At 36.6% G+C, this 23812-nt stretch overlaps 1 protein-coding gene across 5 annotated transcripts in view; it reads right to left on the minus strand.

Moving 5' to 3' along the window:
• Positions 1-2183: 2183 nt before the first annotated feature.
• Tnpo1 (transportin 1) overlaps positions 2184-23812 on the minus strand; it is an 89677-nt gene continuing 68048 nt past the window's right edge. For 3 of the 5 annotated variants that reach the window (XM_051183041.1, XM_051183042.1, XM_051183043.1), the window contains exons 12-25: positions 23382-23534; positions 22453-22678; positions 20953-21124; positions 19625-19711; positions 18212-18319; positions 17914-18072; positions 17750-17837; positions 16453-16551; positions 16139-16234; positions 13342-13417; positions 12361-12460; positions 10698-10772; positions 9829-9971; positions 2184-7869 (exon numbers count right to left, since the gene is read on the minus strand). In XM_051183041.1, the coding sequence (XP_051038998.1) occupies positions 9864-9971; positions 10698-10772; positions 12361-12460; positions 13342-13417; positions 16139-16234; positions 16453-16551; positions 17750-17837; positions 17914-18072; positions 18212-18319; positions 19625-19711; positions 20953-21124; positions 22453-22678; positions 23382-23534 (1547 nt within the window). In that variant the 3' untranslated portion in view covers positions 2184-7869; positions 9829-9863. Of the gene's footprint in view, positions 7870-9828; positions 9972-10697; positions 10773-12360; positions 12461-12717; positions 13273-13341; positions 13418-16138; positions 16235-16452; positions 16552-17749; positions 17838-17913; positions 18073-18211; positions 18320-19624; positions 19712-20952; positions 21125-22452; positions 22679-23381; positions 23535-23812 lie in introns of those variants that run through there. The other 2 variants (XM_051183045.1, XM_051183044.1) reach the window with 2 other exon arrangements.

Genomic DNA, 23812 nt, shown 5'->3' on the forward strand with positions numbered 1-23812 from the left:
ATGAGTGCCAATAGGACAGTTGTAGAAGCTGTAAACTAAATCAAGTACACAGCTACATGAATGTGTACTCATCTGCTGATGAGTCTGGAAGTAACCGTGTCTACAAGCAATGCCAACTCCACACTTACATGCATTCAAAAGCATCAACAATAAACTACTGACAAAACTCATCTATTTCTTTATTGGAGAAAGGGCCACTCTATGTAGTCCTGACTATCTTGGAACTTGCTTCTATATAGACCAGGCTAGCTGTGAACTCAGAGATCTTCCTGCCTCTGCCTCCTGAATGCAGTTTTTGTACTTTTTACTCACTGATACTGAAGAGGAATACTTGAAATGGTCACAGTAAGATCACTGTAACATTTAAAAAATGAGTGGCTGGGACAAAAAAAAATCTCAAGGTGGCAACTATAACAATCTTCATATCACTGCCAGTCAACTAAGTTCTATTAAACTTCAGGCTGTCATTACAGTTTTATAAACACCAGACTCAGAGATAAAGGTGTGTGACCACGTGTGACAGTCACAGTGTGAGTAGTTCCCGATGTCAACTGCATAATGAAGAAAATCCACCCAAGACCTGTACAGCTTCACTGCCACTTTAACCCTGACCCCGAATTAGTATTTTTGTCAGACTATACATGCATTACAAAAATGCCAGTTCAGAGATGGAATGACCCATTTACTCACTTATCAATATGGGTATCATATGAGCTGAGAGGGAAAAAACCATTTTAATAACTGGTAAGACTACAGTTTCAAGATTTCATCTTCAGGAAGCAAACTAGAATCCTGAACTAAGGATGAGGCAGATTTAAAGGAACATCAACAACAACCTAACCCCACAATCCGGGCCTTTTTCTTTTATTCTTTAATTTTAATCTATTCATTTTATATCCTGGTTGTAGTTCCCCCTTTCTCCTAGCCTCCCAGCACTCACCCCCCAATCTTCTCCTCCTCCATTTCTGTTTAGGAAAGGGCAGCTCTCCCATGGTATCAACAAAACATGGCCTATCAAGTTTCAGTAAGACCAAGCACCTCCCTATGTATTAAGGCTGGGCAAGGTGAACCTGTATAAGGAGTAGGGTCCCAAAAGCCAGTGAAAGAGTCAGAGACAGCCCCTGCTCCCACTGTCAAGAGGACCAAGCTACACAACTGTCACATACATGCAGAGTGCCTGGGTCAGTCCCATGCAGGCTCCCTGGTTGTCGGCTCAATCTCTGTGAGCCCGTGAGCCCAGGGTAGTTGATTAGGTGAGTTTTATTATGGTGTCCTTGACCCCTCTGGCTCCTACAATCCTTTCTCCCCAACCATGGACTCTTAAATTCCTTCTGCAAGTTGTTTCAGAGAATACTGTATCTCAGTTCCAATTCATTCTTGTCAACACAATGTGTTACCTCAAATGTCTTTAAAAAGAGCAAAGAACCTCAAGTTTCTGAGCTGCCCTTTCTTGTTCTAAAATGCTCTATATCTTAAATTAAAAAGACCACTTTACAGCTATGTCTGCACACACTCTAGAATGTATCAACACTTAAGTTTTAATTGGCAACATGCAATTATGTTAGTTGCTACAACCTGAGGAGGAAATGGCTGGAAAACCATAAGCCTCAGCTCTCTGAAGGCTGTCTTCTCTATCGCCAGCTCTTTCTATCATAGTATCGCCGTCATCCATTCCCTCTGGCAGAGCAGTTATGGCCCCTCTCCTCCACAGCTTGAGTTGAAAAGCATTAAGAGTAGTTACGCTGGGCAGTGGTGCACGCTTTTTATCCCAGCACTTGGGAGGCAGAGGCAGGCAGATCTCTTTGAGTTTGAGACCAGCCTGGTCTATACTGCCAGGATAGGCTCCAAAGCTACATAGGGAAACCTTGTTTCAAAAAACCAAAACCAACCAAACCAAACAAACAAACAAATCAAACATTAGTTAAGTTAAAATGTATGCAAGTTTCTTTTTACTGTAGTACATGACCAAGAAAAAAAGTTGTTTGTTCAGATAACAACAGGTCACTAATGTGTAAGCTAAAGAAAACCAAAACCAAAACATTAAAAAAAAAAAAAAAAAAAAATCACACAACAACACTTTAATCCCGTTCCCCCAAAAGACCCCACTAAATCTAAAAGAACACAAAATGTAGAAGGGACAAAAAAAGATAATTTCTTTCCATTAAAAATCAGAGTGCAACGTCTATAGTTAAACAACTTTATTAACATAGTCAAGCAGTGATTAACATTCACATCTATTATGTCACATCATACAAATGTAAATACAAAATTACTACAGTACAATATATATTCTCTGCATGATCCAAAATATTTGGTGGCCCCAAAAAACTCTCTTTAAAATTCAGCAGCTTATCAAAAATTAAAACCGTATTCTATTTAAAATGAAGATCTGTTAGCACAGAGTTAGACTTCAAGAAATATCAATTTAGTACAGTTTGAGAAGTTGCAGGAGGATATGTTTGAAGGACACATTCTAACATAGTGTGGCAGGTACAGGAAACATCGAATTTAAAGCTTTTAAGCATAACTCATACAACCTAAGTTGTCAGCAGAAAGATCCAGTTATTTATAACTAAGCAAGTACTACTAAGTTATTGCACCCAATGTTAACATGAATATTAAGTGTAAAACTTTCATAACATGAAGTGATTTACCATGTTTAAGCATCTCTTAAGATGATAATCTATTCAGTAAAATTAATTACATAGTATTATCTAATTATTATCTCCATTAAAAAAAAAAAACAATGACGCTCAGTTTGGTTATATATATCCACATAGGAAAGCACTGACAAAAAGATATGAGGAAAATACAGTGGAACCCCCTTTATGAGGTGGACATTAGGAGGGACGACACTGCCTTACAGGCTAACCATGTTATAGCAGGCATTTAGCAAGATGACCATACCTGTGAATAGATAATCCTGCATAATACCAAGCCACAGTAAGAGTGACGTATGGCAAACAAAACCTCTTGCTAAAAGGAAAACTACTAGCTTTATAATTAGTGATCTACTATTGGCAAATAGATTTGGCTTAGTTTTTAATGTACAGAGGTGGGGGAAAAGAAAACCAGTTTTAACTTCCCTCAAAGTCATGCATACATTCAGCTGCTATGCATCTTTTTATTTCAACACAATACACTCTGGGATACAAACCACAAAAGCAGTTGCTGTAATTAAGCTTATACCTTGCAACTGTATAAGTATAATAAGTAGGCATTGATTGAGAATTATCTACATATATGTGATACCAACAGGGAGAAGATCTATATCAAGCCTAAAGTTAGTTTTCAGTTACCAAGAAAGTATACAGGTAAGAGAAACTAACCTTCACGTGAAACTTAACTTTAAAGAGGCCTTAGAAGCACTGCCATATTTAATCTCTACGAAGTGCACTGACTGATATACAATGCTACTGCATGGTATTGATACTAGATAATATTGTTACCAACACAAGTCACTACTGCTCATTTTTCCATCTCAATTATCCCAGGCCGTTAACCACAAGACCCTAATTTTCTTATAGATTCCAATGCCCACTTTACTAAACAGTATTAGCAGCAACAATTAGTGTCTCCCTGCCTTGTAATATTTGCAAAAGTAACTCTGTAAGCAAAGCTGTGTGCACCTGAAGTACTAACAAAGGAAGAACTCAGGGTTGCAGGTATGCACGACACACTCTTCTCTTGGGAAGAATGCTTTTGCTCTGGCATCTGTTAATACATTCAATATGAATATAATTAACTATATGAAGCAAAAAAAAATTTCTTCATTGCAAAGGTGTTAAATTGAGACAAGAGTTCAATATGTAATTCAATTCTGGCACCTCAACTACACAGAATTTCATGTAGGGAAGAAAAGGTTCCACTTTTGTATTTTGAGGATTTGAAAAGGGAAGGACCAAACTCGACTCATTTTCAGATAAATCTACAGACCAAATGTGGAGAGCTTTCTGTATTGCTCAGTCTGATAGAACAATTGGGGGGGAGGGGAGGGAAATATCAGACTAATTGGGAAGATTCTCAATAAAATACATAAAAACAACAACTCACAAACCTCCAAAGACAATTAAGTACGATGATCTTTCTTTATAAACATGTCACCAAAGCAAAATGATACAAGGATATTCACCTGAGATAAAACTTGTATCCGAATATTCATAACTGAGTAGACAAAGCAGTAAGAGGAAAGTCAGTTGAAATTATCTTAAAATATACATCTGACTCTATTTTACAATATATGCAATTTAAGCAGTTCAGATCAATGAAAAAGTCTTAACCAAAAAAATCACAGTGTTCATCAATGTTAATTACAAAATGTATGCTACTTGTTTTGTTTTAAGATGTAATGGCTTGGTTAAGTGTTTTAAGATCTGAAATCTAAGTTGCATAACAAAATCAAGTAGCAATAATGTAAGCATCAGAACTGGCTCTAAGGATATTTACAAGTTGATTATTTTGGAAATAATCAACAAACAATACAAAAGTTTTTTTTTTTTTTTACACAGTATGAAGTCATTAAAGAGATTAGACAATACAAAAAGCAAAATTATTTCCTGAATAAATGAACACCTGTGGCACTAAGTTCATTTGCTAATGGGCTGTAACATGGAACTGCCAATATGCATTTAAATTACACTAAACACACTTTCTGTTTCCAACTTAGGTTGATCAGCAGCTTTTGTTCTGTTAGAATCCTTCAAAGAGAGAAGCTCAAACAGGAAAAGAAGGCATATATAAAACAGTAAACACTGACCTCCTGAGGTTCCTACAACATAAAAATATTCAAGTAGAAAATCTACATCACTCAGCAGCGGCTGTCTCTGTAGCTGAGCACACTAACAGCATTTTAGTGTGAAAGGAGCAGGCGGAGGAAGCCGCGCTTTAAGCATGCCAAGAGGCAGAAACACTGGAATGTAACAATGACAAACTAACAATCTCACAGACATCCAGTCAACATTCAAAGCTATCAAGACTGCACCACAAGAATTGAGTTGCTTTTTATATATATTTATATATCCCATGATGTGTCACGTTTCATCAAAACAATAAATGCTAACTCAGCGTTTACCTCAATAAAACTTACATGGCTTCTGCAAATTCCTGTGCTATATATATACTATGTTGTCTGAAATAGGAGGAAATAATAGCCTCAACAAGGAAACAACATAAGATAATACCCCTAATCTTAGGTTGTCAGTCATATTTACTTAATTTTCTATCATAAATTTAGAAACAAATCAATTCACTACAAAACAAAATATTGGGTTTTTTTTGTGTGTGCTGCATAACTGCCAAATTGGAAATATATTCGTAATCAGACAGGTGACAATGTTGCTTTTATTTAATAAAGATTTTTTTAAATCACAGGTATATAACTTTATTGAAAATTTTATATTTGTTTTATTATGTTAAGAGACTAATCTGGCTGTTTATTTACTCTTACACAAGATTATTACCTCCTATGTTACTTTTTGGAAAGCATCAGAAGCACTATAGGGCATATGCTAACTACAACCCAAGGGTAAAACAGCTATTCTGCTCCAGCTTTAAAGCCAACTCAAGAAGCAAATTTTGAGCTCCCAGTAAGGTAACTGCACGAACAAGTGATATGCCACATACCCTTGAGTCTAGCTTGAATTAAAAAAAAAAAAAAAAAAAAAAAAAAAAAAAAAAAAAAGATCAGGCATTGTTGATGGTTTTATTTCAGGCCCTATAGACTGAAATTTGCAAAGCCAAAATAGAAGGAAACAAAGTAAAAGAACATGTTAAACATATACACAACAACTAAAACCTTTTTGCATGCTGCCATGCATGTGAAATGTTTTGAAACTGTTTATAAAGTCACATGCACACAGCTCACGCTTCAGTGCAATGGCTTTACCAGTCAACACTTTTAGAGAACAGAACCATGCAAAGAGGAGCAACTGCTTATAAAAAACGGTTATTCGGTATTTATTCTGCAATGCAAAGGTGACAAATTAAAATATAAAAAGGCTGTTATGGCTTAACATTTTGTTGCAGATTAAATATGCAGCATTGAAAAATGGAAAGGTGTGGCTTTATCTCTGACCAGCAGAGCTAAAAAGATAAATCTCTCCATTTTCCTTCATCATCATGGGATACACACTGCTCAGGCAATCCAAATTAATAAAGACTTGCACTTTCATATGGACATAAGATCAAGTGTACCAGTTAGGGTCTTCACATTCACAGTATATAAGAAAATACACATGGAAGGAAAAGTAAAGGGTTAACTTAACAAGGATTTATTCACAGGAATACATGTAAGTAGAGGGGGGAAATAACAGAAAAGTCAAACAAATGAAATGAAGAGGATCCAAACCAACTCTCACTCTGTAGCTTTGAACTTGCACCCTGTGTGCATATACTTAGGGCACAAAGGGCCACCAACATGCGCCAATACAGTGTAGGAACCCTGCATTACATCCATTAACTTAAACATATCTTTAAGATCATGCTTTGAACAAAAAAGAAAAAAGAAAAAAGAAAAAGAAAAAAAATGAAAGAAAAAAAAAAAAAGGAAAGCTTAGAGGCAATATGTTGAGTGGGAATAAACATTGAATATAGCAATCATGTTTCAACTTCTACAATTGTCTTTATGTGCCAACTAACATTTATGCAGCCTTTTACAAATCTTTTACCATGTAATTTGAAATTTGATAAAAATCACTAGTAGTATATAACCATGCAGAAAGCACACCACACTGACAGCACAGAGGCAAAGATTTTGCACAGGTATATCAGCTTTCCACATTGTGCAGGTTACACACAATACAATACCAATCTTATTCCTAACAGATCCTAAAAAGATATTTCAAGGCCTAGCTGTAAACTACAGTACTTTATATATCTATATTCTTAATAAAAATAAAATCCACAAATCTTAAAGTAATTTTAAATGCAGGGCTATTGAATTGGTAAACTGCAACCCAAACTGGCGCAACATAGGTAAATGAATACCAACGGCACTCTATGTGGTGCAAGCATGCTACGGTCCCACTAATTTACACCACTTTCAATCACTATGAGCCAGAGCGCATGCCTGAACCTTAAACTGCACCTTACGATAACGTGTTGGCCTAGAAATTAAATCTAAGAAGTACAACCATAAAATTATATCCACTAACGTTTTAATGTAAAATTAGATGTCACCTTTAGTTTGATACCCCGACCCCATTTATTCCTCCCTCCCTGCCCATCCCGCAAAGGTAAAAGGAGTGACTCGTTGGCATCTCACAGGGTGCTTCATTGTTCAAATTTGTTTTGTTTTATTTCCAACTTTTTGGGGGTACCTTAAAAATTGTAAGGTCCAAGAACCTGCTGCTACTAGGGGAGGCAAGCTGACTTTAACTGTTAGTTTTGTGTATCTCTTCATCAGCATGCAGAACAAGGTCCCCGTACGTAACGTGGGAAATTTTATATAAAACCTCTAATGAACAAAGCTTCCTTACTGTTGTAGCTTCCCACTCTCAGGTTTCCTTTGCTGTGGACCATGGGATTTTCCTCCTTCTCCTCATCCCTACGCATTGTTTATATGGTTCTTGTTTAGGTACAATTCCCCATAATATTTCAGAAAGTACTGTTCTGTGAGTAGACTGAATAGTTTTTGCTTCTTCACATCCAGTGCAGAGTTGTAATTGGAGACAGATTTCCACCCACAAAGGCTCCAGATGTTAAAACATTTCCCAACATCGACTTAATACAGTGACGGCAACACCTCCCTCCCGCCCCTCCCAGTAGGGTTGGGATTGTACTGTATTCCCTACTGGTTTACCCTTCCCCCTGTAAAGGGTAACATTTTCCCTGGGTGCAGAGGCTCCCTCATAGTCTCCAAGACTGATGGACCTGCAAAAAACAAAACCAATTTTATCTTTAATACCCACCTTTCTTTCAGAGCCAATGGAGCATAAAAATCAATCAAATAACAATCCTAACTTTACCTATAAAGAAAATAAGAAATTGGACAAATTGCCAAAGATCATGTTATGTTCTTTTGTGACTGAACAGTTGTCTGCATTAGATATGAAAGTGAACCCACACCGGGGACATACAGCGTATAATGTTTCATATGATGAATTCTGCCTTGTATAATGTTATTTATCTTTAGCTCTTTTAGCAGAATGAGTCTCATGCAAATTGAACATTCCCTGCATAATGTCACCTTACTTTCTTAAAAATGAAATCACAATTTAAGATAGTCACTTTCCTTCCAGGGAATTAAAGGATCATCTACTTTTCTAATATATCCAATGTTTAAGGAAACAAATTCTATTTTTTACCCTATTGGGGGTCAGAACATTTGATAATGTCCAAAAATAGAACTTAACAACCTTCTTTCTTTAAAATTAGATTTATTTATATCTGTGTATTTATGTATGTATGAATGCTCTGCCTGCATGTACACCTTTATATCAGAAGAGGGCATCGGATCCCACTATAGAGGGGTGTGAGCCACCATGTGGCTGCTGGGAATTGAACTCAAAGTGTTCTTAACTACTGAGCCTCCTAACACCCATCTTGTTGATGTTTGTAACTATTCATCCTTCCAACCCTATTGGTTATTTCCTATATTCTCAGACAATTTCATTTTTGCTGATGTGGATGTTTTAAATTGCTAAGACAGACATAAGAAATCAAGTAAGATTACTGGAATAGTTAAACCAAAATCTGACAGTGGTCCTTTTACAAAAATTGCTACTAACCACTTAGGCCAAACTTTTGGACACCTGTAAATGTTCCTATGAATTCAAAGGTTAACTGGCCCACTCCTTTCTCCTGCTTCTGCATGCTACCACAAAGAAGCAAGAACAAGAGATACTGACCCACTTTAAAAATCTAGGAAAGAATTATTTCCTACCTCATCTCAGAAGCAGGATTACCACAGTTAACTCCTACTTGGTGATGAAACCAAAGAATGACAAACTACTTAAGACTTACTAGCTCAATGCAGACTCTTTAAAGCTAAGTCGTTTCTCTCTATCACATTCTCATGGCCTAAGAAAGTGAACCAAACATTTCAGAATACTAAAGCTGAGGATTCATAACTAAAATGGAACAATACACAGAGGGACTAGACAGCCTGATGCTGTAAATAAATTCATTTCTACTCTCTTCTAGGTTAGGTAACTTGGACAATGAAATCTTTCATGCCCAGATTAAATAAGCAGCTAGCAAAAAAAAAAAAAAAAAATAAAATGAAACAACCTTCCAAACCCTCGTGATGTAAAGGGTACTTCAATCTGGTACAGTATACATTTCTACACATTTAGTGTATCCTATGGCTGGCTTCCAGTCAGATAGGTAGTTCTCAAGTCTTGTTCACAACCTAAGAATTTTTACTAGCTCACCACTGATCCATACAGCGAGGCAACTTTGTGTGAAAGGCAAACGTACAAAGTTCTGTTACTATATACTACACAGTTTAACCCTCAACACAACTTGATTAGGGAACTGGAACTGGAGTTAAATGGACGCAGCTGTTACTCTCAAATTAAGAACACAGACTATCAAGAACAAAAACCCAAGTACTTGAACCTCCACTTCCTCAAACTAAGAGAAAATCATCTGTGAACAACTTTGTAGGGCAGAAGGAAACAAGAAATAAAAGAAAGGGATAAAATAATGGATAGAAACCAAAGCAGGGCAAAAGTAAAAAGGAAAGAGAGGGATAAAATAATGTATAGAAATCAAACCAGGGCACTAACCAGAATTTCTGTTTTTCTAAGATTGGGGGTAGGGAAGGAGTATTTGACTGCAGTATTCATTAATACTTTAAATACTTTCATTCTAAAATGTGTAACTTACCCCTAATTCTGGGACTGCAGCTTAAGTGTATCAGATTAAACACCATAAAAAGCTGCAAGGCGCTCTTTTAAGGGAAGAGGGAACTGGTCAGAGAATCGCCTCCAATTTTCATCCCCAACTTGGTTTTTAAATCCATGAAGGATCTGCAGAGAGAAAAACTATTAATTTAAGAGTAAAGACAAAACTCAGATCTGTATAGCTTTAGAAATCAAGCATTACTGCTGTTAATTATGATTTCCATATCAAAGTAGTAATCCTCCAACTTTGTTAATTAAGCTCTAGACCTTATGACAACCAAAACTACCTCCATGCTTTAAGTTTATAATTCAGGAAGTGTCTTTAGCAACATGATGCACTCAAGAAATCTCAGATATTAAATTACAAAGAGCAAAAAAAGTCAAACCAAACAAACACAAAACCTATCTAATGGATAAATTTTTTTTAAAAATGCTGGGTTAAACACAAGCTTTGGGTTTCTGAAGTATAGTCACTAATATCAAGTGACTCTCTTGCTGGGACAGCTGAATACAGATTGTAACTAATCAGAAGAGAGCACTAACAAAGCAAGAGCACCGATCCCTGTGAAAGTCACTTGTGAAGGTTACTCTGGGTTTCAATGGATGTTCCAAATTCACCTTGACAACTTCAAGCCATTTTCAAAAATCGCAATAATAAGACAACACCAATCAGTGTTGTTAACTGGGAAAATACTGGCATGAGTTAGTTCTATATCTTAAGATCAAGTCAGGTTCTTTGCAAAGGACTTAGGTGACATAGTCAACCAATACTTCTCTGGAGAAGCTAAGTTTAAAATAAAGAAGAACTTATATTTAACTGGGAATTAACTGTCATAAATGCTGATTAGTTACCTTACAGAACATGTCTCTGAGATCATCTTTTGGGTTAATCCATGATGCAACAGCATCACAAAAAAATATAAAATCCTGTAACAAGCAAGAAGCATTTTAGGTTGCTACTATAGTTACCAAATTCAGTAAAACACATCTGTAAACTTGAGAGCTTGTCACAATACTTAGCTAAAACCAAAACATTTAAAATCAACTAGGACCACTAAGGAATTTAACATTTCTGTTAAGTCATTATCATCTAGTAATTTAGCAAACAAAAGCAAACCCAGTCTAGCAAATATTTCGCATTAGAAATTGTCTGAAAGTACCAGTAAAGTCAACAATAACACAGTTCTGACTGAATTGTAAACAACCTGAAATCACCTGAATTTATACCACATGCTAGTTTGAAATAGAGAGGAAGAGCATTAAATTTAACAACCATCTTGAGATAGTAAACAAATAAAATGCCTTTTGCATAAAGCCCTTGCTCTTCAAGTTAGGAGTTTTCACATCATCCAAACATCTATGTTTGATGTTAAAAATATGTGGCTGAAGAGATGGCTCAGCAGAGGACCTCAATTCAGATCTCAGCACCCACAGGCCATACACAGTGAGAATCTATTCCAAAAGAACCAAACAGGATCTGGAGGTAGGGCCTAGGGTTAGAGCAACATTGCTCTTGGAGAGGACTGACGGACGGACTGACTGACTGACTGACTGACTGACTGACTAACCAATCAACCAACCAACCAACCAACCAACCAACCAACCAACCAACCAACCAACCAACCAAAAATCCCACCAATCAACCACACAAATGGATACTGAATATTTAATTTATGGTTCCAAACAGGTGTTTTGTATTTTGAGCATGTGGTATATAATTCAATGGTTTATTTCTTAGTTATGTCTGACAAACTGCAGTTGGAACATTTTACTGAAGTCCCATATATAGAACCTGCCACTAAATAATTAAGTTTCTACAGACAGACTGGAGAGATGGTTCAGCAGTTAAGAGAGCACTAGCTACTTCCGGAGAACCCATGCTTGATTCCCAGAACCCACATGGTCACTCATAATCATATGTAATCCAGTTCCAAGGGATCTGATGCCCACACTTCTGGCCTTCAAGGGCACCGGGTACACAAAGTGTACAGACATAAATGCAGGCAAAACGCCCATACATATTAAAAATGATAAGTATAATTTCAAAAATGTTTAAAGACAGCACGAACTTAGGAAACAATGAATAAATGATAAGCTTTCAAAAAAATTTCAAAGAATAACTCAATATTCCATTTTATTTGCTATTTTAAAGTTCAAACTCAGTAAACTGGACAGAGGCATGTACAAAGTAAATACATGAGGTCTACAAGTGCGGGAAAAGGCCTAGTCCAGCAGAGGACAACAGCATAGCCATCCCCTCCCACTCTGTTACTACTCTTACTCAGTGATGTAAGGCTTGAGAAGTCCAGCAGGTATGCTGCCAAGCCGTGAGACCCGAGTCAGTCTCTAGGAACCACTTGTTGGGGAGAGGGCTGACTTCTACAGGCTGTCCCGACTTTACCATGTGTCCATACACAAAATAAACAAATGTACTTAAAGCCATAAAATATTTTTCCTTTAGAAATCTACTACTTAGCACACAGTACACTGAAAACAAACCCCTGTGAACACTTACTTGGATTACGCCACTGGGATTCACACTGATCATGGTACAAATCCCACGGAATGCTGAGTCTTTTTCTTCATTGTCTCTTATGTTTCTCAGAGAGGTACACCTATTGAATTACAGAACTGAGTTTAGTATTTAAAGTAAAAAGCAGATTCAACACAATGTTAACAGACAGTATTTAATGGAATAGGCACCACAATAGAGATAAAGATTACACTGTATTTTCAGAAAACTAGACTTTCAGGTCCTCATATTCTTGTATGTCTGACCCATCTTATCTCAATAACTTCAACAGTGAAATTCACATTTTCTTAATAGACTGAATCTATAAAAACAGACAACTGGTTTTTCTTACTTAAACTATTAGGCAGCCTGAGCCAAAGAGAGTACATTAGCAAATTGATTTTTAAAATTCTTTTATGACTTGTATTCCATTAAACACTTACTAAAATGATTTGAGTTGAAAAATTAGCAATTGAAAGAAGCAGAACACAGGCTATACTGTCACAATATAAACTATTGCTATACACTTATGGTATAGATGTTTAACTCTGACATTAACAAGCAAGTAAGATTTTGTATGTAACAAATTTAAACGTGTATTTAATGCAATCCAAGTTTCCAAATTAATTCTTAAAAAAAAAAAAAAAACACAATGCAAGAACCTAAATTTATAAAATTTGCATGCATCTTAATTTTTCTGGTGGATATTTAAATGCTTTTATGTATAATCAAGCTTTTAAACACAGCAAGCATGTGACAATCTTATCCCATGCATCAATTAGTTGTTAGCCACAACATAAAATAAATATACATGACGATGCTACTGAGAAACCTCACAAACCTGATAGGACAAGATTAGTCACATGGTTGGCAATGATTAAGGATTGTGATTTTTGTAACCAACTGAAAATATATCTAAAAGTGAGATAGAGAAAGAAAGAGTGAAGAAAAATGAATTAAAATAAAAGATTGAATAATACACACCAGGGTCTTATAAACTGCTGTAGCATGGGGGCCACCTCTTGAGGACAAACGTAACCAAGACGACCAATTGTTATTGCTAAGGTAACGCAATCACGGTTATACACCACCAAACGCCAACCAAGACATGAGCAAATGAGGGGGAAGGAGAAAAAATAAAGAAAAAACAACAAATAACTCAGAAACAGAAACCAACAGAATTTGTGTATGATAATAAACATAAGATTCACCAGTGCTGTTTATTACCACCCCCTGATGGAAGGGGCAGCAACATATATAGCATACTCTTGGAAAAAGGAAAACAAAAGGAATTAAAGTAACTAAAGATTGAGAGAACACCAAAAACCATCAAGTGTTTTTCTTGCTCACCCAAATGTAAGTATTGGTAAAAAGATGAGCGATTAGTGTGAGTGGGTTTAGAGATCCTTCATTTGAAGCCACTCAAAACTTCAGAATATGAAGTCCTTCCCCAAGAATTATTAGTAGATGTGGTTACATTTATGAAGTTGATTCAAACACCAATCTCTGGAACTGCATTAATTCAAAATTTCTCAACTTTTTTTTTTTTTCAAGTGATTTCAACCTTTAAAAATCACCCACAGATACTAACCCAAATTTTGATAGCTTTTTTAGTGAAACTTTGTTGCTTGTGTCAAAATCAATTGTCAAACATTGAGTATCATGGTGTCGACCAAATGAATAGACAGAAAAACTGTTCTGGTGTATCAAACTCCTTTGTGACAAATATCCAATAACTCAGGTAGAAGCACTAGCCATATAAAGTTCCAGTGAAGGAAATGTAGGTAGTCTACTGTAGTGACAGGGGATATGGACTAGAGGAAAAAAAAAAAAAAACAAAACCCACACACACACACAAAAAAAAAAAAAAAAAAAAAAAAACTTTGCCACAAAAGGCCTAACCACAAAATATATAATAGCATAGTACATCATTTAATTTAAAAAAAAAAAAAAAAAGTGGGCAGACATTCTTCATCAAAATTCAGGAATTCCTGAAAGAGCTAAAAGAGCTGCAACTCAGAACTGTGGTCTTGCAATTCAAAGATACATACATATAAATACATTTATACACAACGGGTAAATATACAAACAGAAAACAAACCATGAGGTGCTTTAATGGTGTTCTCTCAAAAACTTACAGGTTAACCTTTCATAAAAAAAGGGTGGGGTTGGGAGGGTAAAGAAAAATGTTTAAGGATTACTTGAAGCAAACTACACAGATAATACTAAAATTCAGCAGATTCATATGAAGCAAGAGAAAGAAAACCTATGTTCAAAAGACACAAAACTATGCAACATTCTCATTAAACAGGCAAGTATGAACAATCCAATGAAACATGCGAGAAAGCAGATGATGGTCCATTGAAAAAGTTCAGTGTAGGATATACTAGTTGGAAAAAGCAAATATAACACACTAAGGAATTGGCCTCACGAAATACTGAGAATATGGTAATTGCTAAAACATATGGTGATTTTAATAGTTTAAACCCATTCTTTGGGGGAAGGAATGAAGTCAGTCATTTATGTAGCCACTTGTGGCAAAAGTAACTTAATGAATCCCATGTGGTTCTCATAGGGATTCAGTCCATTAACCTGTACGGCATTATCAACTGTTTTCTTGTTACTTAGGTATGACGATGCCCGGAGTATAAGCTGACCAACAAAGCCAATTGAGTAAAGGAAGTAATAAGATGTCCACCAGCTGATATCCCACAAGAAACTTAAGTATACAATACACTCAACATTTATTTGCAGTTATGCATTCACATTTAAAGATAAATAGGAACTTTTCTTTAGGTTCAACAATATTCTTATAATAGCCAAGTGTTTCCATTCTGAATGTCATGTATAGGTACTGCATTTTGGGAAGATAAAAAAAAAAAATCTGCCAATGTTTTAAAACCATTTTCAACAAGAAAATCTAATTTACTTTGAAGTAAACAGTACCCATACAGTCAATCAGCCAGATAACTGTTCCATCATTAAAAGATTTCCTTCCATACCAATAAACATTATAAACTTCAGTTACACGAGGGTAAAAGTGTATAATTTAAAAATACCAAATTAAAATGCCTCTGAAAACTTGTGTATTTGGAAAACCTGATTTTAATCTTTACCCAGTTATAGTAGTAGGACTCACACTGACTATGAGAAACTACTGGAATTATTACCTCAGTGATGTGCCTGAACATAAATGAAACTTAAATATACATTAGCAACTGTTGGAGAGGTGGAAGGAAAAAAGATGTAATCACCCTGTGTGCGCTATTGTATGGAAGGCATTCTTTAACATCAACATGCTTTACATAAATGCAAAAGAGAAACAGCCTCAAAAATAAAAACCTACCAGGAACTGCCCAAGTTCCTGATTTTAAAAATTTTAGGGTAAAATGTAAAATATATATGACATGTTGAGCCAATTAGCTGCTGAATTACATCTATTTTTGGCCATATATAAATATATATTTAAAGCCATTTCTTCTCTCAGTTACTTTCTGAATTTAAAATAAAAAAAATTCACATGACTCAACAATTAACTTAGCAAGAATACATATCAGAGAGCAGTAAACTTGGGAATATGTAAAAAAGTACTTTTTCAATGTCCCTATAAACTGGCTATGGAACATAGCTGAACTAAGACACTGTTACTAAGAATTCAAGCACACAATAATAATAAGCGGTCAGATTTTCAAAGCTAGCTTTGCTTTGGTTTCTCTTCGAATCTCAATTTAGACTTAAGCAGATCATTTTCTCTTCACCAAACATTTCAGTCACATGGTACCTGTGTTCTCTAACAGCGTCTTTGGTGTGTTGGGTCTGTTAATGATCTCTACCAGCTGGTGTAACACCATAGGAATATAAGGCTGCATCTCTATACCTAGTTCATACACAGAAAGAGAGAACAAGAAAAAAAAAAAAAAAAATCAACATCAAGAAATCATCACAAAACATTTTCCTTACTTCATAACGTGACATGTCAGACTTTCTCCTTCCCGCCACTATCAGAATCTTAAAAAATTAAAGACAAACAGAACAGTGATGGAAATGATCAAGGTACCTATAAATGCATACAGTTCAAAGGTAAAAAAACCTTACCCATTTGAATCGATATTTCCCCAATTGCCCAGGTGGCATTGTTGCAGACTGAAATAAACTCTGGATTCAGATTTGTTCCCAATATTGGCATGAAATCAGCTAGGAAAAACAAAAATAACAACAAAATAATAAAATGAGACTATGTAATAAACTTGTCAACAGCAGATGTCATACTTTTAAAGGAAATCTACTAGATAGAAACTGAAATCCAGACAAAAATAATTTCATCATAAACACTATAGTGTCAATACTGAAACTGATTTTAAACTACATGAGGTAATGCCAGCTACTGAGCTAATTCCACATGAGGTTAAGTATACCCAGGGAGCAGCTCCCCACCCCATCTACTTTTATCTTCTATGCACATGGGAGTTTTGTCTGAATGTGTGTGCCTATACCCACTAATACCAGAGACACTAACCTGTGCTAAACAGAATGCAAACCCCTACTAATCTTCACTCCAAACCCTGGAATTGAACTGACCCTTAGCTTCCAGACCTGACTACTAATTTATGATAACTACCAAGGAATGGCAGGTATGTTAAGTAACACCAGAGGTGCTGTCAGTACACTAAGAACATCAGTAAGCTCAAGACAAAACCTTGGATCCTTTTAACAATGAAAAACAATTTACAAGAAAGAGACTCAGAGATATAAGTTCTGAAATACTGAGTTTAAAAATACCCATGGTCTTTGTGTCTGTGGACAGCAACAATGGGAAACATGTTTTAACATGTGTGGACAACAGAGCTTTGTTACACAGTTATATAAGCAGCTTCTCATAAGAATGTTTTATAATTTAGAAACTGGAAATCGTGGCACATGCATTTAATCCTAACACTCAGGAGGCAGAGGAAGGCAGTTCTCTGAGTTTGAGGATAGCCTGGTCTACAGAGTGAGTTCCAGGATAGCCAGGACTGTTACACAGTGAAACCCTGTCTCAAAAAACAAAACAACCAAAATTTGTATTTACATATAATAGAGAGCACTAAACCAAAAGCTTAACAACAACACACCATAGCTGGCATGACTTAAAGTGCAGAAATATAGTTGATTCAAAAGCATAGTCCTACCTAAAGGTCCACACACCTTTAATCCCAGCACTGGGAGGCAGAGGCAGCTCTTTTAAGTTCTAGGCCAGCAAGAGCTACGCAATGAGAAGAGAGAGGAAAAAAAAAAAAAGCATATTTCTATCAAACTAGATTGTTATGTTGGAGTTCTGTGAAATTTGTTTTTAATAAAATATAACAATTAAGACAGATAGGGTACCCACACCCAAAGCAGAAAACATTCATACCTATACAAGGCTTAACATGTTGAAAGCAAGCTTTAGTCAGATCACCGAGTAAGGCGAAAGAACTCTGCCGAACTTCTGGCATTTTATCCTACAAGAAACGAAGAAATTAACTTCTTGTAACACAAAGAAGCAGGTTCCAAACCATCCACCCTTAGAAGTCTTACCTGCATGCATTGATACATTAGTGTTAGGATGTTACTTCGGGCTACTAGCTGCTCGATGTTGCCTCCCAGCCCCTCAGCTAGGCCACTAAGTAAGTCAAGAGCCACAATCATGAAATCTTTATCTGGAGCTTCATATTGTTCTGGTTGAGCATTGTTTAGCTGAAATTAAACACATTGTCTTTATTGTTGCAGATCAAAAAGTGTGTATAATATTAGACCTATCTCTAAAATTATGATTGTCAGGAAAATTAATGTATTAAAAGTAATGTATATGCACATACATACATACAACACATACCATAGCTTGTGCTAGAGTCTTCTGTACTAGATTTACACAACGCTGATACACAGGTTCACAATATGGAAGGAAGCCAGACTGCAAGGCTGTGGCAACAGATGAGAGGCACTAGAAAGAATCAATCACACACACTGAGTTTTCAGATTATAGAAAAGACCGTAAGTGCTTTAAGCTAAGCAAAAAAAGGTCTCAGTCATTTATGAACCTGTTCTGATGCTATCACAGCAGGTTTATCCTTTCAAACCTTATTTGTTTTGTTAGTCAATCAGAAAATAACTTACACTGTGTTGGGTATTATAAGTAATTCAGATGTGACTTATTCTGAGGGTGTATAGGATATGTATATGTTATACACAAACGCCATACAACTTAAGCATGAGAACAGATTTTTGAAGTGTGTCTGCCTATAGTGTGATAGTGGCATGACTATTATGGAGCAACCAACCACTCTGTAATTTAATAAAAAGTCTGTTCCACAGGAGAGACTTCATACTTGATACTGTAAACTTGGTCAAAGGTTCATGGTTAAGGTGGCCACTGACCTTTAGAGTGCAATTACTGTTGTTTTTGCTAAGTGGATATGTTGTCAAACTACCTTCTAAATGTTTATACTTACAAAGATTAAACTTAAGCTTAACTTAGTCAGAGAAGCTTCTTTTTGCATTGGGAAGTAGTCAAGAGCTGAGAAATAAGACAAAAGCTGGAGGGTGAGGAGTGCTATGAAATGCTGGCTTCTGGTTCTGACAAGGCCAATGCACTCATCAACTCACGGTAGCACAAGATCAAGCTGGCCAATATTCCAGGACAGATGGGAGAGGGGCTTGTGAAGTCCAACCCTAGCAGCTATTGGTTGGTAACAGACAGCTACTGAACTACAGAATAGTAATTTTTCTTTAAGGGTGTGGCTGCTAGTAGGTTGCTCTGGTAGATGTCCTATATTCATAGGCTTACATACAAACAATGATATTTGGACTTAGTAGGTTATTTAAAAGAGAGAGAGAGAGAAACAAATCAAATGATGTACTCCTTTAATTCCAGCACCTGGGAGACAGAAATAGGAGGATCTCTATGAGTGTAAGACCAGCTCAATGAGTTTCAGGACAGCCAGGGCTACAGAGTGAGACCTCATCTTAAAACAAAACCACCGCCATGTAAATGGGAGGGATGCATAGTGGTACAGTTTTAAGAGCAGGAAAGGAAATTTGGGCAAAATATAACCAAGATATGTTCTATACATGCATGAAATTGTAAAAGAATAAATTTTAAAATTCTACAAAAACAAGTTATGTGCCTATTCAGCATTTCAACAGAAACTGTTCTGAGAAACAATTTACCGATGGTCTACCATATACACACCACGTTTGTCATGGAATCACATAGTTGGAATAAATCAACATCACCAGCTCAGCATACCTCAAGTAAAGGGAAGAGATCTTTGTCTTCATCCTTTAACATGTTCCATTTTTGGATCAGAGGAGGCATTAGCATCTGAATGTACTCCTGTTTACAGAGATGAAAAAAAAAAAAAAAAAACACAAAGCTTCACTATCACCTGTAAACAAGTTAGTTCATTCTGAGTTTATAAAAACTAAAGCCCATCTGGAACAATTGTACTAACCCTTTACACACCTATTTTAAGACCCATTCTTCACTTTACAGTTCCCGTCCCATCAATTTTTTTCTACTCTGGCTCCACTTTTTAATTCATATGACCCTGATTTAAAGTAATCTTACATATTTTCTGAAAGAAAATGTGTAAGTATCTCATTCCATTAAAATCTACTACCTGGGTTTCTTTTTCCTTTTTATTTTTTAAGACAGTCTCACTATGCAGCCCTGGCTGGCCTAGAATTCACTGTTACAGTCAAAGCTGACCTCAAAGTCAGAGATCAATTTTCAATTTACCTCTGCCTTCCAAGTGCTGGGACTAAAAGTGTGTGTCACCAGACCCAGCACAACCCACAGCTTGTTAAATCACAGGTTTTACTCCCAAGTGGTCAGACTATTTGGGGGGTGGGGAAGGACTGGCGGTGGCCTCTAATATAATGGCTACTGCTTTATAGTACAGTAATGACACAAGAGGTATGGGCTGTAAAGCACAACCTACCCCTCAACTAAGCAAATTACCCAATACCAAAGCAGACCTACAGACTGGCGCCTACCTTGAGAGTAATTTAAAAGCAAGAGTGAGTTAAGGCTCATCCTACAGGGCCCATGTATCTGATGAAATAGTTTTCAGCAGGGACACTGAGCTATCTTAAAAATTTTAAAGCATTATTTTCAAACCCTCACTTCCTATTCTACACGATGACGACAGACAAGACACTTTGTACTGCACTTCAGCATTTTCAATCTACCATGCCCATTCTAACTTTTCTATAGTAGACTCCTAATGCCCAATATACTCTGAAGAGAAAGTAGCAAGTCTAGACATGGCAGCTTTGAAGTCAGTGTTAAATGATGCTTAAGTGGAGCTAGGTAAATGTAGAAATTCAGGGCACAAGTCTTTTTTTATCCCTTTTCCTCCAGACACTTTAAAAGTGTATTCATAAGATGTTATTACTAATTTCTACACTAACCATAAGCTTACTTCAACTGCAACACCTTTGTTAAGATTTATATTCTCAAAGTAGCAAAACCTAACTGTTCACACTTCTCAGACTTTTCACTTGGAAACACACACTAAGTATTTATTGCAGCTTATTGTAATGTTCCCATAGCAGTCATCCTCAGATCCTTACTGGCTTGTTTAAATGATGTCCCACTGAATCTGCTAGTGTCCCTATGGCATCATACAGAATGAGCAGGTTCTTATGCTGGTATTTACTGAAGGCGAAGACGAGGGTATCGAGTATATAAGCAAGGTACGGGACAAGCTCTGTACAAGCCTCCTCTTCTAAGGTAGCGAAGGCACTACAATGAAAAAGAGAAACATAAGAAATGAAGTCTCTTGTTTGTAGATTATATGTTACACCCACGCATATCTCCTTGCCTCACTGTACATGCTTTCATTTCTCACAAAATTATTTCATGTGTATACACCTGAGTGTATGTGCACCATGTGCACACAGGAGCCCTCGAAGATCAAAATGAGCATCTAATTCCCTAAAATAGACTTCCAGATGGTGGTGAACTGTCATGTGCTGCCAGAAACTGAACCTTTAAGTGTTCTTAAGTACAGAGCCATCTCTCCAGTCTCTTCAAAAAAAAAAAAAAAAAGACAGACAGATAGACAGACAGCCCGCCCGCCCACCCTGGCTATCCTGGAGTTTTACTCTGTAGGCCAAGTTGACCTCAAATTCAGAGACCTGCCTGCCTCTGCCTTCCAAGTGCTGAGATTAAAGGCATGCACCATCATTGCCTGGTTCCCCATTTCTTAATATACTACAGTGCTGAGATCTAAAACCATTAAGTCTTCTGACCCTTGTATTTATTCATCCAATAAGTTTATTTGGTGTTTATTATTCATATTGTCAGAGTGCTGGGAATGAACCTAGATTTAAAACAAAAAACAAAACCAGGTATATTAGTGATTGCTTGCGATTCCAGAGCTGGGAATGCATTTGGTAAGCCAGCCTGGCCTAGTAGGCAAGTCCTAGGCTAATGAAAGATCCTGTCTCAAACCCATGAACACACACATACTTGCAGGAACACTCAAAGATAAGTTGGCTGAGTGCTTGTCTGGCATGTGCTGAGCATCTGAGGTTTGATCCCTAAACACACATTAAGGGTCAACGGTAGAAGCAATTTAGAGTTTTAAATTTAATGCCAGGTCTCTTTTCTCCAGGAGCAGAAATGAAGGCAAGTTGAGTGCCCTAAATCCAACAGAACAGCTTCTCGCACAGATTCACTAGGCATACATTACTGCATATACACCAAAAGTCCACAGGACATTCTGTCTTGTTATGGCAGTGGATCTTTAGACTGAAGATATAGCTACAATTGTTATTTCTGTGAGAATCCATACTTTAGTTGACAGAATGAGAAAGAAGCAAAGGCTTATGCTTAGCTAGGTCACATTTTGTTTAACAAAACCATTAGTAAAAATATTTCCTAGTCAAAAAATATGTTAAAATATGGTAATGCATAAACATCCCAGAGATATAAAACTAAATTTCCAATCAAAATGGCAACATTGTGTGTTATAAAAACTCCATTAATGGTTTAATGTCAACATTCCACTATTGGTTCAAAACAAGGCTCTCACTTTCACAATGAACACTGTTAGAAATCCGTCCCACCTGCAAGCGGCTTCTTGTACTCTCTTGTTGCTGTCCAGGATACGCTTCAGCAATTCTGTCATTAATGGCTTCAGGTATGTATCTGGTGGCTGGCTGACTACCCAGTGTGCATAGCGGCTAAGAGTCCAGCAGGTGATGGAACGCACGAGAGCCTTTTTGTCAGAGAGGCACTGAATAAGGTGAGGAATGAGCTCGGGCAGGTATGGAATCATGCCCTGCATGCAACCTAGGAAACAACAGCAATCTTTCAAGAAAGTGCTAAACTCAACTGTATACTGAAAAGACACAGGCACCCAGAAATAAAAATGTAATACATTTCCAGTGCTACAAACTGAAAAGTGATACCAAAGTATTTAAAATAACAAATCAGAGTTAACTGTTCCTAGGTGTCTTATAAGAGGTTAAAATTTTAATTCTTTTTGTCATGAAAATTCTGGTTTGCAAAGACGCCCACAAAATGTTTTGAGGTAGATATTTACAGCTAAGACGGGACAAACAAAAGACAAACAAACACCTCAATCCTTTAGAGGATGATGACACTAGTCTTACCAAGTTTCCTAGATTTCCCTGGGGAATAAATAAAGCTATTTTCTGAGCAACAGCCCGCAGACATCAGATTTCTTTCTTTAAACAAAATTTCCTTTACTATAACAAAAAAACCTGCAGAACATATGGCTAGGATGCCTGCGACTGTTTATAAGAACAAAGTGGCGCCTAGCAGACGTTTACTTTAAGGTGGCTTCTGAATTCAATCATCTCTTTTCAGTTCTGTATGGGACATAGTCCTGTCTACTACATATTGGCCTTGTCCCGGAGCCATGTAGTATGTGAATTCAGAGTGAAGTCTCCACTTGCTAAGTTAAAAATTCCTTAAAGTAACCTAGCCTTGTTAATATCTATTAAGAACTTGTAATTCAAGCTGGACTTACCTTCAGCAATTGCTCCTAAAACCAAGATGCCTGATTCTTTAACAACCCATTCATGGTGGAAAAGCAATTCTTTCAAAAGTGGCAAAATGTGTGGCAAGAGCTCATCACGATAAACATTTGCGAGAACATCTAGAGCAGCAGCGGAACACTTTCCTTAGGAAACAAAGTGACAAAATTAGCAAAGTTATTAAGATACTTTATTCTGTATCCGATTACAGATTCTTCTATCTTTCTAGAAAAATCTAATGTTCTATAAACCCAATGCTTTCAGAATGCCATGGGTATCATTAAGCAAACAAACAGACCCCCCCCCCCAAAAAAAAAGTCATATTTAAAACTGAGTTCTACTCAGGGCCAGGCCTGTAGTAGCATATACTTTCAATCCCAGCACTCAGGGACAGATCTTTCAGAGGCCAGCCAGTTCAACACTG

The sequence above is a fragment of the Phodopus roborovskii genome, unplaced genomic scaffold (assembly GCF_943737965.1).
Source record: "Phodopus roborovskii unplaced genomic scaffold, PHOROB, whole genome shotgun sequence".
In the NCBI taxonomy this organism is placed as follows: Eukaryota; Metazoa; Chordata; class Mammalia; order Rodentia; family Cricetidae; genus Phodopus; species Phodopus roborovskii.